We start from the raw sequence: 19,084 nt of genomic DNA, 5'->3' as shown, positions 1-19,084 counted from the left end.
GATCCTTTAAACTTTCTGAATTAATGGATCAGTCGCATCAGTGACATGTTTCTGCATTTGATTTTCAGCTGAAAAAACAACCACCATTGCCACGACAACCACCACCGTAGCAGGTAATTAATCCCGGGATGAATTGGGATCTTTTTTCTCTTCTCTCCATCGTCTGCGTTTTATTTCATCCTTCATCAACTCTGTCATCCTAAGACTTTCATTTATCACTTGACTTCTTTTCCACCAACGTGTTGCTGAGGTTTAATGTAGAAACAGTTCACTGGTACTGGTGCCACTGGCTACTGGTGAAAATGGGAAACACTGCCTGGTTGTTGGCTGAGACTGGTTAACGAAACGCACTGAGGCAGCGTTTGTGGTCCTGTGCTGATGAAGAACATGGGTAATAGATGCCTTTGAACTGTTGGTGTGTTTTTATCAGCTCTAACTTGCATGAAACGAGGGATCTTCATCAATCAGCAGCCCTGTAAGTGCATGTGGAACTGCAGACTAACGAGTGCTCATGGGAATTCTTTAGGCAACAGAAATCTTCCAGGATCTGTCGAATAATGACTCGGAATTTCAAACTCTGGCAGTTTTCATTTCTCCACACAGTACGTGTGCCTGAAGATCAATGTTGTTTTTTTACTGTAGTAACCAATTAGCTTTTAAATGTGAAACACATATTTTTCATGAATTTGAAATTTTCCAGACTAAATAAGAAAAACTGTTACCTATGGGTGCAGTTTGGATCCAGTGCAGTTACTCAGTATCGATTATTTAGTCAGATTGACAGAGTAAAGCTGAAGTAAATGTCTGGTTCTTTCTAGCCTGGCACAGGACAGAGACACGTAAATGCAAACCAGCCGAAGTCGTCTCAGTTTGGATTTCGGGAAGCAAGAAATCTCGACAGGATGGAGAGCAGTTATTGTCTTTTAGAAATCAGAGAAATAAAGAAAAAAGATAAAGATCATAATATTAGGACTCATGTGAGAACACTGTTTGTGGTTTTGTGTTGAAATGGCAGCACTGGGAAAAAAGTTTCCAAAAATTCGAGCGTGTAAGTGACGCTATAAATGCTGATGTTATAAGATCAAAATTCTGAAACGGTAAATCAGATAAGAAGTTTGCTCCTCCTGTTTCACTGATAGCGTCTGTAAACCTGTTCCTATATTATCAGAGGGAGGGTGCGTTGTTCCGATATGTTCTCCGAAGGAACGTTTCGATATTCCGAAGACACTGATGTGATATGAAAATCTGAGCAAATTAAATGCCAGAATGATGACATTTTGATACCATCGCTTTCTGTGATAGGCTGTGACAGCTTCATGCTTCACTGAGTTCATCTTTGAGTCACTGATCTGCAGCCAGAGTTTCTCTGTCCAACCCTTCAGCTCCTCGGTACGGGGTGAGAAGCATGAAGATCGATGAAGAAACTACGTTCAGCATGCGGGTGTCCTGGCAGCCCGTCGACCTCAGAAATGCTCGACATTATCGACTGAGCTACATCAGTGCGAGGGGAGACCGAGCAGCAGAGACGGTAAGACAGAGAGAGACACTTCATTTCATAATAATTACCTCCAGGTCTGATGCTCATTTGAACGGTCTTCAGCAATGCCTGCTTTTCATTCCCAGCATCAACACTCAGCAACACTATCTTAGCCTATAGGAGCTGCACATTAATAAAGTCAACAAACAATCAGCCCCAGCACACAAACACCACCTAAAAACAACAGGAAACTGACAGCGATGTGTTTTCCATGCTGATAGAGCCTTCCCCTCTCATTTAAAATAAATGGAAATCCCTTGTGGCAGCCATCACGACCACATCACCAATTTGCAGAAGTTTAATTTGCAGAACATTTCCAGCCGTAATCTTTACTAAGTCACGTTTGTGTGATTTCTTTGAATACTCTTCAAATTTTATGCTCTGAAAGTCAAACTCCTACAAATTCATACAATGGAACAGACAAAAGAGCATCAGTCTTCAACAGGAGGAGGGTGGGAGATTATTGATGAAGACAATGGCAGGCCCTCAGATTAGAAGTCCTCCTTGGAGAGAAAGTCAGTGTTACTGAAGTTGATGGCAGGCCTTCAGAGTCTAGTTAAGGGGCAGAGACGAGAGCAGGAAGAGGATAATGATGATGAAAACAGTGGCAGGACCTTCAAAGAGTTTTTCTTTTTTTCAGTGAGGTAGAGAGAGCCTGGCAGCTTCTGCAGTAATGAGCCGAGAGAGAAGGCTTTTATAGAAAACAACACTCGTGCAAAAATATGCCACAGGCGTGCGTGACAATACATCAATAATGGGGTACAATCGTGGCCCCGCGTGCCAGAAATGTCCAAAGGGAGCCAAATATTATTTTTAATAACGAAATATGACATGAAAGTTCACTCACAGGTTCTGGCTCTGGGTCTCTACCTTAACCCCGGAAACTGTGACTTTTATTGCCAGAACTTGCTTTCATGCCTACAGAGTGACTCATGCAACCCGTCAGGATGTTGGACCAACACGGAGCACAGGCTCAAAATCCCAGCTTGGTTTTTGTCCAGTTCCACTTAAATGGCAATTTAATCAAAGGGGGAAAAGGGCATTGATGCTTTCTGCAGTCCTGCCACACAGGAAGGACGCAAAAAAAGAAAAACCTCTCGACACTGTGATTTTACCAACAACACGTGCATGTGGGAAACCTGAATGTGGAATATTCCAGGCAAACGTGTTAGCGACGCCTGGAATCTGGGTGTGTGGGGAGGGGTGTGCTTTAAAAGATAGTTGTCCTCAGTAATCAGGGTCAAACTTCACGGTTCCTGCTCAACTAAGACGTCTGTCTGGTTCTCAGTGATGAGGAGAGTTTTGACTAAAAGTCCCCGTTAGAAGGCAGACATGTCATGTTTACAGTGTGGTTAGTTTTCATGATAAAAGCTGCTTCGAATCCTAATTAAAGACAAACTCCCAGATTTCCTGTCTTTAAACTCTGCTCACACACACACACACCTTTACATGCATCACAAAGACTTTTTTCTTTTTCATGCTCTCATTGTTTTCTTTCACATTTGTGCAAATCACATTTATTCTGTAATAATTGTCTCTTTGGTGTTAATAAATGTAGAGCATGGCTTCCAAGCTTCTTTGTAATCCTAAGTGGTCGGGTGTTCCCTTTGCCAGGTTAACGCGTGTCAAATATCTCCAGAACCGTCTCATCTTCCTGTGACTTTTGACTTCACTGGTGTGTGTTGTTGTGTGCCGGTTGTGCTGCCACCGCACCAGAGGCCCACTCTGGACACAGGTCCCGCTTCAGCCTTTTCATCCTGACAATAAAGAGCCACCAGCTGCTCGCACCGGCGGCTTGTTAAATGAGATCTCTTATCAAAGCACAAACAGCTGTGGCCTCTGTTTGGCAATCCGGTCAGGTTATGAATCACCAAGTGCTGCGCTCAATAGCTACTATTTAGATGTCTATCTGCTGTGGGGGGAGAAAAAAACACCTGCTTTGTTCAAAGTTTCACTCTGTGGTTCTCGGCTGCCAAAGCAGGGCAACGCGCCACCGAAGGAGCGCGTCTCATTTACACGTTATTGATATGTGGCTCATCCCACTTCATCTTCACTGGTGGAATCTTGTCCTAAAGAGCTAACGTGTAGTCAGCATGTTAGATCTGCAGCTGCAACAAATCATATTATATGTAATTAAATTGTGGCTATTAGTCACAAAGTGGTTTTCTAACACGATTACAGAACGCTCTGCATCACAGGAACACGCAGCAAAGAAAAGCCAGAAATCAGACTTCCTTGGCCTTTTTGCAACTTTTGAATTATTTATATTATTTAATTATCGAGTGGTTATGTCTTAGTTTTTGTCCTGTTCTTCTCTGGATGATAGAAATATCTGCATTTCCATTGTTATCGTCAAATTTTGACCTCCTGGGCAGAAGCATGAAGCCAGCACAGAGGTATTAAGAAGCCAGCTGTCCTTCAGACGGACTCCACAAGTCAGTCTGTCCCCAGTGCCTCCCACATCAAAATGCCCAATTTCCTGACACGGGGAACTGTAGGCAATCAGAGCTCGCCTCCTCTGACTGAAGCCACTGAGTCTGTTGGTGCCTTATGAAGCTTTTTTCATCTGACAAACACTGTGTGGCCTGCTGTCAGATACAGACATCAGGGAGTGAAATGCTAGCGTGTTATTAGTCTGTTACTTAGCTGTAATTAACAGGTATGATTGTGTTTGTGGTGCACCTGTGCAGTCTGACGGGAACATTTCCAATCCGTACTTTTTGGGTTACAACCTCTAACCTGGTCTGGTTCTTTCTTGCTAGACTTGTACTAGAAAATTAATGCACGAATAAATGAAACATTTCTCAGTGCTTAGGTCTCTACAAGCTTATAAATCTAGAAGTTAATGGTTCGGTTCATTCAGATGGCTGTGTCACTGCCGTACCAGATGATGGTGTCTACACCGTAGCCATGGCGTGACTCAACTCTGAAGCCATCTGTCCACAGGCAGCTGTGATGCTCAACTCATTGAAGCTCCATTATTTCCCTGTGCCGCTTCATTCAGCGTCCAATAAACCAAAGCTGCCGGGCATCAAGAGCAATTCCACCGTGTGCAGGGTTCTGGCTCTCGCTGCTCGGGAGCAGATTCTTGTTCCAGGAGGTTAAAAACTGGGGATTAAAAAGTTTAAGGGATCTTTTTCTTAAAAAACTGTAACTGTCTGTGTGTGACACTCACAGCTATTAGAAAATAATCAATAAATACAGTGTTTTGCACTAAAGCTTTAATTTCTGATCTTTGAGCCATGTCTCAATTGCCGGTTTTAGCTAATGGAAGCCATTTAGGTTTAAACACCATAAGTGTGGTTTCATGAGGGAGAAATCCAAACCCATTTCTTTTTAACTGTGATCTTTGGCATCATTCAGCAGAAATGTCTGTCCCCTAACTGCTCATTTAGTGTGTCTGATCCACTTCCAGTTCTCTATTTATTTGTTTTTTGTTAATGTTAGGTCTGTTTCTGATATTTAACAATAAGTGTTTTTATATATTTTTTTTTATATATATATATATATATATATATATATATATATATATATATATGTTCTATATATATTCTCCAAAGTCACAAATCCTCCAGGATTTGTGCGTCCAGCAGCTACCAGCTGTCAAAAATGTCCTGTAATAAACTGAAGGCTTATGACTTGACCTGAGCTTAAAGTCCTCATCTAAGATTAAAGGTGTTTCTTCTTTAACATCGTCAGTGATGTCGACCACTACTGCAAAGCTAGGCATGTTAACACCAGAGTTTATGAGCATTTCTCCCCAAGTGGCCACTACAGGAACTGCAGGTATGGATAGTTTTTTTTCTCAGCTTCAGTTTTCAGCCCCCGGAGGTTCCCGCTTGGTTGGCAACATAAGGGATGCGTCCCCACTTGGATCTAGGGCTTGGCATTATTTGGATTTATCATAAAAATGATTTAAACAAGACTACTGACAGTTCAACATTATTCATTAGTTTTGTCACACTGACTGGCTGTGGTGTGTTTATGTATTTATTAGGGGTGCAACACGTTCGATACAGTGCTTTCGGATATACGCATATGTATCGAACAATACAAAATTTTTTATTTATTTTATCAACTTTTCTTCTGACGATGCTGTCTGTGTTGAGCGCTCGTTGCAACATGGCAACTGCCTCAACGCTACCCGAAATTGAACCTCCCCCACCCTCATTCAGATCTGGCCTTTGGAACTATTTTGGTTCTTCATGTGACGTATGACCCTGAAGGTAAGCGCGTCATGGACAAAAGTAAAACAGTATGTTGGATGTGCCACGCAATGCTCAATTGGTGGGAACTAGTGCGTTAGCGCAGTTAGCTTGTTAACGTGTTGATGCCGTCCAGCCCCACGCACGGGGCGATCCGCGGTAACTCGTTAACGGAGTTTGCTGCGTTATGGCGTTAATGTCATTTTAACGAGATTAACGCTGACAGCACTAGTGGGAACACAACGAATATGACTGCACATTTACTCCGACATCATCCTAGTGCAAAGACAAGTGGAAGCAGACAAAAACAACAAGCAGCATGCTACAAACTTTACCCGAGTCATTTAGACAGCCGTTAGCACAGGATTCTCCTTATGGGGACCTGATATGTTTAATATGCTGCTGAGAATATAGCCCAGAAGAAGCGTATAGTAGAGCTTTTATTTTGAAAGAGCCATTTCTCTGTAATAAACTCTCTTTTCCAAAGATGAGTGATTTCTCATCAGATATATTTATTTTTATTACTTTGTTGTTTCAGCAACATTAAATTTAAAAACTGTACTTTTGAGTTAAAATATATATTTATAATTTTAATAAATGACAAATTAAAAAAGCATGAACATTTTTTTGTATCGAAAAAATATCGAACCGTGACACCAAAGTATCGAACCGAACCGTGAATTTTGTGTATCGTTGCACCCCTAGTATTTATGTATTTATATTTCGGTTTTAGGTCAATAATTGTTCTGTAATCTCAATATTGACCAAAATATTCTTCGTAGTAGTCTTTCTGATTTTTTTTGTTGGTTCCTGTTGTTCTGGTCTGAAGTCTTGTTTCTGCTTTGGCGTTTTGTCTGTACAGCTCTTCTTGTGTCATCGCACTCTGACTCTGTCAGCTGTGTGTTTGACTGTCTACCCTGCAGTTTACCTTTAAGCCTCGTTGTTCCAGCGAAGGTGGATCAAACTTAATATTCCAGACCTGCGTGGAGCCTCTGTCAAAACAAGATTGTGTTTCTGGATCACATAAATACTTTATGAGACCGCGTTTGCATTTACAAAGAGGTTGGAGTAAAAAAGGGAGTGCAGCTGGAGGTGGTTTATTCCAACTGTGTGACAGTGTGACAGTTTAGAGACTTGCTGCCTTTTTCATCAGGCTGGGCTGAAATTGATTTGTTAAGGCCCACAGTGCTGCTCTGACTGACACGTATAAGAATTTCTTTCTGTTTTTTTAGAAAGTGGAAGTTTTGCGAATGGAGTCGGGCCAGACTCTACATGCTCAGAATGCAAACTGGCCCAGCAGACAGACAGCAGAGAGAGCTCAACCTTTAAAGATTTCTCCTACGCACAATACAACAATAGCTCTGGTTACCTGGAGCGAGATGAGCTCTGTGTTCAATCATATGTAAAATACAAACATTTCCCTTCACAGAGCCACTTAGAGCATTCGCAGCATGCTTTATGCAGATCAAATAACAGACGAGTGTTTCTAAACTGTATCATAAGGCTCGGCTGTTATAATATGTTCAGTTTACTGAGAGAAGATTTGGCTTCTTTCTAACCAATAGAATGTGAGAGCCACTTGAATTTGTCAAGATTTTCTTTTATTATGTTGCCACAACCAGACGACGCCATCCTTTTCAGTTTGCTCCAATTGGATTTTGTTGGAAATTACTGTCATCATACATAAAATATATATATGTGTATCATAGAGTTTAATAACAGAAGGGGGAAGAGTGTGGAAGAGAAGGTGATACTTTAAGATGAGCGGAGCGGAAATGAGCCAGAGGTTTTGGAGAATAAAAACAAAGAGAGCTCCACTGGGTTTCGGATTCAAAGAACAAAAACAAAAATAAATAATATAAGTCACCATATAAGTATAATTTATGAACAGCAGATGTGGTGAGACAAACAACAGCAGAGAAATCGAGAGAAGCAGAGATGAAGAGAGAGGAAAGATGTCCACGGGGTAAAGAAGGAGATTGGATTGTCTTCAGTGTGAGATCATCAGTTTTAATAAAAGACTCAGCTCGCCCACAGGTGAGGAGGACACCTGGACACAATTAACCTCTGCAGCACTTTGAAACCTCGCAGTCCACTGCAGCCACTCTCCCTCCTTCACCTCTATTAAAAAGGCTAATGCTATTTTTTTGCTAGCTCGTGCTTTAGAAATCTTAATTCTCTTTGTTAACTCATTTTTAAATCCGCCCTTGTTAGACTCTAAATCCATGGCTCAGAGGAAGCCAACACATGAGACAGGAGTTCAAAGAATGGAAAATAAAAAATGATAATAAAATATTAACAATAAAAAATACACAAAGCACAAAAAAGGGAGACGGGAGTCAGAGAGACCAACAAACCCAGCGGTGAGCTGTTGGACTGAAGATCAAGCGAAAAAGAAACAAAAACTGGTTTGATTTTAATTTAAAAAACACATGAATTTGATTTAATTTTAAACACATATGACCTGCTAATGTAAACACAGTAAAGTTATAATGAAATTAGTCAATTACAGTTAAAAAGTCTCCCATGGAAACTTGTTCCTGTCACAAAACCTGCAACATTATCATTTGACCTTCAGATCAGACTTTGAAGGAGAGGTCAGAGGTCAAATGTGACATGATCATTTAAATCTATATGGTACTTCCTAAATGTTGACAATAAACACAACATGTTATGTCAGTTTTCGACCAATAAATCTTCAGGTTGACCTTGATGACCTCAGTGGACGAAGCTGTGATGAATTGTTAACGCGGCTCCTCGGCGTCCCTGCAGCGTTTTATCATAATTCATTCAAAAGTTTTCAGAGTGCGTTTAAAGACTGAATGCAGATACAGAAATGCTACCAAAAACATCAACAAACAGAGGGAAGAATGCAGAATGCTTGAAGACGTTCTCAGTCGCAGTCTGTCACCTCGGTCATGCTGTGAAGGAAGAGGGAGGGTAATGAGAATGATCAAAGAAACAATCATTTAGACGCAAACGTATCTCTGCATGTGGACACAAATTATAACCAAATCACTGAAGACATGCACAAGTCTTTTTGGGTTTGCAGAAACATCATTTTCCTATTTTTTTTTTTTTAAAGCAAACTCGAGGTCCTGTTAAATCGAGAAACCTCAGCAGTCACGTTATCCTGCTGTTACATCTACATGAAGTGATCCTGCAGTGAGCGTATGTGGTGCAACATGATTAAGAAGCAGCTACAAAAGTCCACACGTTTAATATTACAAAGCAAAACTGGACGATGAGCTGTGGAAACTATGGAGATTAGAAACAAGGAAACGGCAGAGTGCAGTTTCTCTGTTTGACTGGCAGCTGAACTTTGGGAGGTGAAATGTCACATCAGTGCAGAGAGACTGAGGATGGGGAAATGTCTAAATGTTAAAGTCAAACATTAACAGCTTTGCTTGTCTTTCAAAACTGTCCTGACTCTGGTCTTTCTGTGCTTACAGAGAACAGTGCCCACTGGTCAGAACAGCCTGGTTCTGCAGCCTCTGCTGTCAGACACAGAGTACAAAGTCTCCATCACTCCTGTCTACCCCGAGGGAGACGGACCGGCAGCGGCCGCGACGGGACGGACGCGTGAGTCATATTGATGCTGAGTTCGCTTGACTTTTGTTTCTTTCACTTTCTTTTCTTCACTCTCTGCTCTTTTTAAGTCGTCTGCAGTATCGTGTTTTATCATTAACCTGTGATCAGGACCTCAGAGCAGAGCTGGAGTTCCACTTGACACCAACTTATCTGCTGTCTAACACAAGCATACAAATTAGACCAGGAAACAGCGATACAAGAAGAAAGACATCTCTGCATCTCTACGCTGTTTACAGGATGGATGGTTTGGTTTACAGGAAGTCCTGCTCTAACGTTTGAGTCTGGAGAACAAATCCCAGCACATGCTCCTCCCCTCAGCCTGGCTCTGATCAGGTTTCTTCCTTCCCACTGTCACCAAGTGCTTGTTCATAGGGAATTGTTTGATTGTTGGGGTTTTCTCTGCACTGTTGTGGGGTCTTTGCTGCACAATATGAAGCACCGTGTGGTGACTGCTGTTGTGATTTGTTGATAGATGAGCTTATTTAAGACTACTAGATTTGGTTGTTATCATCACTGTCAGTTTGAGACACAACTTTTGAAGGACAGCAGCAAGTGGTCAGACGTGAAGAATAACCACACTGGAAAACAAATATGTAACCTAGAAGGGACAGAACATTGTGGAACCTCTTAATATCATTTAGCTCTTTGAGTGTTCAGTCAAAAAGAGCTGTATCATCATTATTGTTGTTATTATTATTAGAACCGGTCCATTTACCATTTTATTCTTTCTTTTTTATGCTTATTTATTCATTCAGCAAGTTATTTGTATCATATCTGATCTTCTAAGCCAGTTGTACTCACATTTGTTCAGCTTCTTGTGTCTAAAAATACTGGCATAGTGTAGAAAAAGAAGAAACACATGGAGGAGAAACTTCATGTTGTCCTCCCAGCTGAGTGTAGGAGTGGTATGTTATAGTTGGACAAATAACCCCGGCTGGGGTTTGAAAGTAGAGCTGAGAAGCTGCTGTGGATCAGAGTGCCACACTTGTGACCCTCCGACACTCTCTGGCATCTTTGCGCTCTGATCTCCGGCACAGTCCTGCTGCTGTAGACAGACTGAAGTATTATTGGATTTGTGCCGGGAAAATCTTGTCATGACAGAGCAGACAGGAAGAAGGATGAAAGTGAACAAAGGCAAGAACGGGATGAAGAAAGGTGAAGGTGCTTGTTTTTCACGATGATCTTTCCCTGCTGATCTGATAGAGGTTGATTTCTACATTCAGTGGCAGTTTTCAGGATTCCTCTTTCACCCTCTGTTTATTTATCGTTATTATTCCTTTTTGTCCTCTTTGAAAAGTGGAAACATCTCAAGCGAAAACAAACAGAGAAATGCCCTCAAAATCTGTGGATGTTATGTTGTGAGTATGACAGTGGCAGGATATGCTTCGAATATTAAATGATTAAATATGTGAAGCTAAAGTGAATCCAGAGTAAAGGCAACAAAGCACGTGTTCGACTAGCCTGTGTCCTCCTGACTTTAAAGTTTCTTTGCCACCACAGATTAAAAAGATGAGCTCTGCAGAAGACCGTCTGTCCTCACTGTGCCATCACGTTTTGTTGCTGTTTTAGGACCTGGTTTCATTTTTAGTTTCTCTTTCTTTTGGTTGGTCATGTTTACATTTATCATGGTTTGGATAAAGATACATCATTTGAAGAATAGTCAGTAGTTGGGGTACGATGCCGTCTTTGGTGATGTATGAACAGCTCTCAGGATTATGTTGCTTCCTTCAAGTCGTGCTGTTGCTGCTCCTGGTGGCTCCTGGATCTCCAGTGTGGTGAATGTTGACCTCGTGCTCCAGTCTCCGTTTAGCTTGGTCCCGACTCTCCAGTTTAATAACACAGAAGGCTTTTCACTGCGGGCCAGCAAAGCTGTTGCACACCTCAACAATGGCCAGGCTTTAAAAAATAAACGGCTCAGTGGTATAAATCACACAGAAAACAAAGAAGGACAGAAAATGTGTTGTCCTGTACATCTGCTGTCCATCTCAGCATGTTATAATATTACACTAAGTTTCAGTATATAATGATTTAATTATGCCAACAGATAACTCATTGAAGAAAGCCATATGTATTCATAAAATCATAAATATACCTCTCTTTTAACAAAGAATCAGTTCAGCATGATTCAAACCAAGTATGTGAAGCAAAGTTTGGATCTGAAAGGCCAAAAAGATTCTGGGAGATAGAAAATCCTCCAATCCTGGAGGTGTTGAGGGTCAGCGAGGACCAGGAGACAGGCCAGAACAAAGCAGCGCTGTGGTTTGCAATTAAAAGATAGTGGAAATGTCAATGTCATGTTCACAACCACAAGGGTGCAAAAAAGTGAGCATTTTCAGGATCAAACGTGGAAACGACTTCACTGATTTGGAAAAGTTTGCTAATGGGACCCATAACGAGGGGCTGGTGTCTCGGGTGTTTGTGCCTCCTGAGAGGGAGAATCTGTTGTGGGTGAGTTGAGGGTGAGAGATGCATTTCTGCCCACAGCGGCTGTCGCTTTCTTAAAGTCTCATTACTGTGAAACAAACACAACAATTTAAGCCGAGCAGCAAAGTGTTCGCCATTCATCTTGTTCAGGACGCTCAAGAAAATGTTGCTGGAAGCTGAATGATTGAGGGGGCGTTTTTCTTGCTGCCAACACGGGCAAAGAGAGGGTTCAATTATATTGTAAAGTTTAAATCACTGCACAAGATAAAACGTTGATTGATTTGATGAAATATGTAACAAGATAAAGTCTCTGTCAGTGCTAGATTCAAAATACTGGAGCCGAACCTTTATTAGAAATTAGGTGTGCGCTTCCAGTTTTGCTTTTCGTTGCAACTTTGCCTTCATTAACAAGTATTTAGATGAAAAATAGGAAGACGTACTTTCTCCCTAACCCAACCCCGGAGATCTCTGCAGCTCATTACACCTGAGACAGTTTCCCAGGAAGGAAAAGAGACGGCGGCCGCTCAGTGCTCAGCATCCATTTGCTTTACTGTGGAGCTGAAGACAGAAATATGCGGGAAGCATCTTTTCCTCTTTTGTTAAATATGACAGAGCGCCGCTGCGAGTGCAGCAGAGGCTAATGATTTTCTCTGCCGCCAAGTGCATTACAGAACAAACACTCCACTTTTAGCGTGGAGGAAACTCTAAATTTAAGTCGTTCATCTTTCCGCTCCGTCCCATCATGTCTCCCCCGTGCGACGCGTTACACACATTAGCAGACGCTAACGACGTTCTCCGCTTTTTAAGCGGCGAGCCTGCGACACCCGCTGATGATGAATGGCTCCTGTTAGGTAGTGAGGGATGAGACGATCACCTGGGGAAGAATGACGGGGATTGCAGAGAGAGAGGAGGGGGGATGATTGCGTTTTTTAAGGTGGAGATAGATGATGTGACAAACGGCGCCCGTGTAATCTTGGGATTTGAACCTATGAGGGATGGGGCGAACGCCGAGGGAGGCATGACAGGGAATGCAGAGAGGATGATTGGGTTTTTAGCCCCAAACTGAAGATAGATAATGTGGCAGAAGAGGCAGATTAAGCTGCGTTTGATCCACTGAAGGATGGGCCAATCAGAGAGAGACGTGGGGGGTAATACAGAGAGGGCGGCGGGGAAACAAATATAATGTGATAGAAAAGTCACTACCAACTTGATGGCAAAGAGATTTAAGACCGAGAATTAGAAGATAATTGACTTTCATAGCCTCGGTGTGGAATATGTTGTGACGAGGAATGAATGAGGAATGAATTTAAGAGACAGCAGGGTGTTTTAATTTGTGCGATTTGGATTTTGAAGCAGCTTCGAATCTGTAAGAAGCACTAAAAAGCAAAGATTGTAAAGCAGCAGAATCACAGTCTGCAGTTCATTTTATTTGGAAAAATACCTTCAGACTAGAAGAGTCCTGCTTATCTTTTCAAACGAGGTGGTTTCAGGTCTTCTCATTAACAGAACATCACACAGTGTTGTTTTGTCAGAAGCCGCTGACATCACAGAGAAGCGGACATGTTTACTGTGGCGGCGATGCGGCGGTCTAAGCATTCGCAGCCTGTTAAACATCAACGCTGGTGCAGGATGCCTGCACTGACTGAGCCTCCCACAGCAACTTAGCTGATTTCAAACACAGCCAGACAACGGTGTGTTTGTCAGGTGACGAGTAAAGTTGGTAATTCCAGCATGATTCTCTTTTTCTGTAACATCATTTAGTCGACAGTTGATGACCAGTCAGATAGAGCCACACTTTTAATGATGACACCTTCAAAGCATCAAAAGGTGCTTCATTTTGAACCAGTGCTGGTCCCTCGGTGCTTGTTACCCTTCCTGTTGGCTCGTGTGGCTGTTGGAGAAAAAGAAGCAGACAGTTACTCCTGTAGCACCGTGGACGAGTGGTTTCTCCAGAACGCTGCAGCCAACAGTCTGCATCACAGAGTTTGCCTCTCCTCAAAAACATTAAGTCAGTGGCTCGTGACGCTGTTAGGAGCCATCTGTAAACATCTGGGTAGTTCAAGTAAACATGCAATTAAATTTGAAAAAATAACAACACTCAAGCAAAAATAGATGTTTTTAGTGCTTTAATATTTCGATTTACTTTGAAAAATGGGACAGAGTCAGGTTTATCCCCGTGTGACAGCCTGGAAACGTCTGGGAACCGAGGAGAGACGTTTCTGGACTGGAGAGGAATGTTGTCCCGTTGTTGGCTGATAGAAAATTCTAGTTCTTCAACACAGTTGTGTTTATAAAAGTTTTTGTTTGATGCTCCAAGTGTTTCAGTTGGGCATTGGCTTGCTGAGAAATGCAAAGTCTCCCCTGGATGTTGCTCTGAAACCCGAGCGCACCTTTCAGCACTGATGGTGCTTTTCCAGATGTTCAAGCTGCCACTTCCATAGACATCCATGCGTTCCTTTGCCATCAAACATGCAAACTTCAGAACAGAAATAAAGAGCTTTCCACTTTGTCCCAGTCCAAAAAGAAGGAGGTGGTGTTTCTGGGTCATGTTTCCATACAGCTTCTGTATGTGACCGAGCTTTAACCTGCAGTGATGGTTTCCATGACAGAATCATGCCTGTTTTTAAAGGAGCCCCAAAGTCACGTAGACTGATTTTTGCTGTTTCCTGCACACAGAGATTCCTTCAGATTCCAAAATCAGTTTCTTTACTCTCTCCGTCTCTCAGCTGTTTTTGAGATTTTCTGCTGCCATCCGATTAAAACTGATCTAATATTTAAAAATATTGTTGATCTCTGAGTTCTGTGTTGGAGGGTGAATCAAATATAGATTTATGAGATTTCCACACGATTGCATTCTGCTTTTGCTGACTTTTCCCAGTTTTTTCAGAATTGGGTTTGTAATTAGATCATTTTCCTCGTTTTCTAACCGAGACTCAAGAATAACATTTTGCTGCTCAATTAAATTGTTGGCTGTTGTCTTGGAAGACTTAATGCTCTGCTGTGTAAAAATGCTTTAATTTCCCACAGGAACTAAAAAAGTGGGCAGCAGCTTGGGGACTTGATGTCATCTCGACAACTGTTAGATGATAGATGCACAGAGTACAATGGAGGAACCAGTACGACGTCTGCATGCAGAATTAGTACCTTAGATCCTCAGCACCCAAAAAAGCATTTTTTTTACTCTGAAAGTTTCATTAAATCTCCAGATTCTCATTACCCTCAGGCCTGAAGGGCGAAGACATAGTGGGAGGAAATGCAGACGGAGTTCAGAGGATGATGGTAATTTTCTCAGGACCAGGAAGGGCACAGTGAAAATAGATAATACGACCGAAGAGGCGGGTATAACAGAGGGATTTGAACATATGAGGGTGCAGCAGATACCGGCGGTGTGGGGGGAGTACGGCTTTCTTGCAGAGAGCATGATTAGCTTTTTAATGGTGAACGGCCGGGAAGGTGAAGAGGGAAAATGAGGCAGAAGAGCCGGCATAATTTGGAGGGTTCAGTTGCAGTAATGGTGAGACGGCTGCAGCTCAGGGAGAGTGATGGGAGGTTTTTAGCATTTCAAATGTGCAACTCAACAGCCAGCAGATTCACTCTGGGATTTCCACCCGAAAAGTCTCACAGCTTCCCATTAACCACGGCGATCTGGAATCTATCACGGCTGTGGGAGAGCAGAGGAGGCTGCACGGAGGTCATAAATGTATGTGAATGTACAGACGGCTCGAAAAGCACACGTTCCTCAAAGAAAGCACTTTATTTTAAGATTCGTATTATTCCATTCGGCCATTTCAAAGGACGTGTCCCAGCTGTCGAGCCAGTGATAAGTCCTCTGGTTTTAATATCACTCTGGCAGATTAATTCGACTGTACACTCTGTAACAGTGGGGAGACTTTACTTTTCTGCTGTGCCGACAGTTGAAATTTTATTAGGCGTTATCAAACTTTTAGGCCTTTTTTGACTCGTCATTATCTTCCTTTTGCCAACTCGGCGTCTGCCCTTGCAGTTCCTCTCTGTACTTCCTGTCTCATTATTAAAGCTCATTCTAATCATTCTGTACTGAGGAATATATTCAGTACTTTTGCTTCTGCTGGATTTACCTTATTTCGATTTAAACTGTGGCTTCAGTTTGTTGGTATACAGCCGACTTCTCTTCTTTCCCTTTCATGTTTTTTCTCTGTTCTCTTTGTTAATGATTTTTCTGCTTCACCATCTTTCTCTCTCACTCTGCTTTTATAGTTTTTTCCCTGTTTTGACTCCAGACACTCACACATAAAATGCCCAAATATTTGCTTATATCGATATTTGTTCCTTAACCCTTTAAGACCTACCATTAAAACCAAGTCTGCCAGAGCTTATATTATATTTTCACATGCTGTGGAGCCATTTTTGGGAGCATTTCAAGTTGATATACATCAATACGACCATTATATTTTAATAATATGTATGCATTAAGTGCATAGTAATTACATAAATTGCAAAAAAGTGCAATAAACTACAAAAAAATTGAAAATGTTTTTGTTTTTTAACATATATTTCTAGTTAGAGAAATTTAAGAGGCTTATCCCTCAAAACTGTAAATACAAAAAAGTTGCACAAAATAGTTTCCCACCACAGGAAATTTATTTTAAGTGTCTTCATAGTTTTATTTTTGAAATACACCAATTTTTATACACTGCAGGAAAAACGAAAATAAATATTATAAAATAACAGCATCTGCATCAAAATAAACTATTTCCAGCAGTGCAATATGAGTCCTCAGCATCCCAGAAACGACACAGAAAGTCATAAAGTCAAACATAACTTTTAAAAACACCAGTATAGGCTCATGAGGCCCTGATGGTAAAAAACTACATTTCCGCAAAATGACGTCACTTCCGGTTTCGGGCAGGTCATGGCGGACGTAGGAAGTGTTACAAACAGCTGATCGGATCGGCAAAGCGTGTTTCTGGAATATTATGTTTTTGTTGCTGCAAGTGCTTTTTATGCAGTTTTTGCAAAGCTATATGTGGAAGGAAACTGTGACCGAGGACAAGCTGATGGCATCAGATGTAAGTACAACTCCTCCGGTTTCATATGCAAAAAAAATTATTGCGCTAGCTCACGTGGTTGCAGAGCTACCGGGATTTAAAAATAGTTACGCAAAACGGAGCGTGCTGCTCTGACCGGCTTTAAAGGGTTAATATTTGTTAACACTTTGCATACATATAATCTGTCTTTTCTCGTCCCTCTCTGCTTCTCAGTTCCTCTCTTAGCTCCCAGGAACCTGCGTGTCTCAGAGGAATGGTACAATCGCTTCAAGATCAGCTGGGATGTTCCACCGTCGCCCACAATGGGCTACAGGGTCATCTACCAGCCTCTAACTGGTAATTTAAACAATACCAATTATTTCTCCCTAATCTCTCTTTTTTTAGCTCATTTCAAATATTACAGTTTAAGTCCCATCGAGTCCAGACAGTTTTAAGAAATGTTTGCAAACCATAATTCTATAATTTTGTCAATTTCATAAATATGTGGATAAAAACTAAAAGACAGAAATGCTGATGGATGGGGGCAGGCATGCTGAAGGAGTTTCTTACTGTAACAAACCACCAGGGATAAAAATGTAATCCAGTGCTGAAGTGCACATTTGAAACTGTCACTGACACTTAAAATGCCAAACTTTACCTCAGAGGAAGGATCAAAAAAGGATGTTGGTCTTACTTCCTCACCAACGCTGGAGGACTCGGGCTGGTTTTTAGTACAATTACCCACACAGTGTACCGAATATGTTTGCAATAAAATCCTTTAAATAGCTCCAAAACCACAACGTGGTCGAGAAACCGAGTTCAGTGACAGATGAGTGAAAGTGAAGGCAGACAGCTAACTGCAGCTGCTAGCATCTGAGCCGCACCACTAACCCAGTGTAAGGCTCGGAACAGTTTAAAGTTTCACCCTCACGCACAGTCTTTGCATCCAGAGAAGAGACCCAAACGTTTTTTATAGAAGGCTGTTAGCATATCTTTCTGTTGTAAAGCTGAGATTTAAACTCAGCAGTCTGCGGGACTGATCTCAGGTGGAGTAAAATACCTGAGCTTTATTCAGCTGTTACCTGGTTCTCGTCTCTTTTTTGTTGGGTTTTGTCAAAATAGGATTATGTTAGGAACAAATGAAAATATCCCGGACCTGCTGCACTTCTCACAGCTGTCAGTTTTAACAGTATAGAGGAATGTGAGAGGAAAACTGATATTTTATGCTGCAGCTGAAGCTAATGATGACCTCTGAAGTTGCTCCTCTGTTCTCCTTCTGCTTCACTGACCGTCTACTCATCCTTGACGTGTCTCCTCCATTATCCCACCGCACCCTGCAGCCCCTGGACAAGCCCTGGAAACCTTTGTGGGGGAGGATGTGAACACCATGCTGATCGTTAACCTGCTGAGCGGTACCGAGTACAGCGTCAAGGTCATCGCCTCCTACTCGACCGGATCCAGCGAAGCCCTGACAGGAAGGGCCAAGACCTGTAAGTTCATCATTCATTCCTTTAATTCTATAGTCCCGGTCACACTGAATTAGAAACAAATGTGCTGTTTAAGAGCGTCTCTGGAAGTTATTACTGTAACAACATAACTCGGGCCCTGTTCAAAGCAGCAAATAACATTAGAGAGCTTTGTGGCCTCCAGTTAAGCTCATTAAGTGTTTCCTCGGTTTAAACCGATGCTCTTCAGCAGTCGTACAACTTTTCTAATTTAATTTTTCAAACCAATATTTCAGTCACTGGAAACTGTTCATGGATCCTTCCAACAGTTTACAGTGTAATCTCTTTTTGTAATGGAGTATGTCTCCATTTTTAATATCACGATATTTTGCAAAAAAACAATTGTTCTGAAAAACAAAGCGACACTTTTTATTTACTTCAAATCTGATTTCATCTCCATCTAATAAAACTACACCTGCAGATTGTATATATAATGTTTTTACCTGCAGCTTTATTTCATTGCCCCAAACAAATCTCTGCTTGTTGTATTTTGTCTTGAATGTTGCTTTCAACCTTTTTAAAGATTCATTTTTTGCTGACCTTCCTAAACTCCACCAGCTTTAATTAAGAACAGCTGCAGCCTCTTAGTTTATTTCATTTCAATTACAACAGGCAGTCAGACACTTCAGAGGTTGATTCCTAGATACCCGTGCGATGCTCTTAGCAGCAGTCGCAATCTAATTACAGGATATTGTCTTTAAAATGTTATTATGTTTGTCTTCACTGTAACTATAACCATGATTAAAAGAGTAGGATGATGGAGTCTTCAGCTGTTGCCTCGCAGCATCCAAAATCCGTCTCTTTTTACTCTGTTAT

The 19,084-nt window shown here is 41.6% G+C and overlaps 1 protein-coding gene across 1 annotated transcript in view; it reads left to right on the top strand.

The window, feature by feature from the left end:
- LOC102313124 (collagen alpha-1(XIV) chain) overlaps positions 1–19,084 on the top strand; it is a 173,032-nt gene that overhangs the window by 94,222 nt on the left and 59,726 nt on the right. Inside the window, exons 22-25 of the mRNA XM_042212952.1 lie at positions 1,383–1,528; positions 9,195–9,324; positions 16,998–17,120; positions 18,104–18,253. Of these exons, the coding sequence (XP_042068886.1) occupies positions 1,383–1,528; positions 9,195–9,324; positions 16,998–17,120; positions 18,104–18,253 (549 nt within the window). The remainder of the gene's footprint in view (positions 1–1,382; positions 1,529–9,194; positions 9,325–16,997; positions 17,121–18,103; positions 18,254–19,084) is intronic.

Source organism: Haplochromis burtoni, unplaced genomic scaffold, assembly GCF_018398535.1.
Source record: "Haplochromis burtoni strain Fernald_Lab_line unplaced genomic scaffold, NCSU_Asbu1 Contig_402, whole genome shotgun sequence".
Lineage (NCBI taxonomy): Eukaryota > Metazoa > Chordata > Actinopteri > Cichliformes > Cichlidae > Haplochromis > Haplochromis burtoni.
The sequence above is the reverse complement of the archived record's forward strand: the minus strand, read 5'-3'. Positions and strand labels throughout refer to the sequence as shown.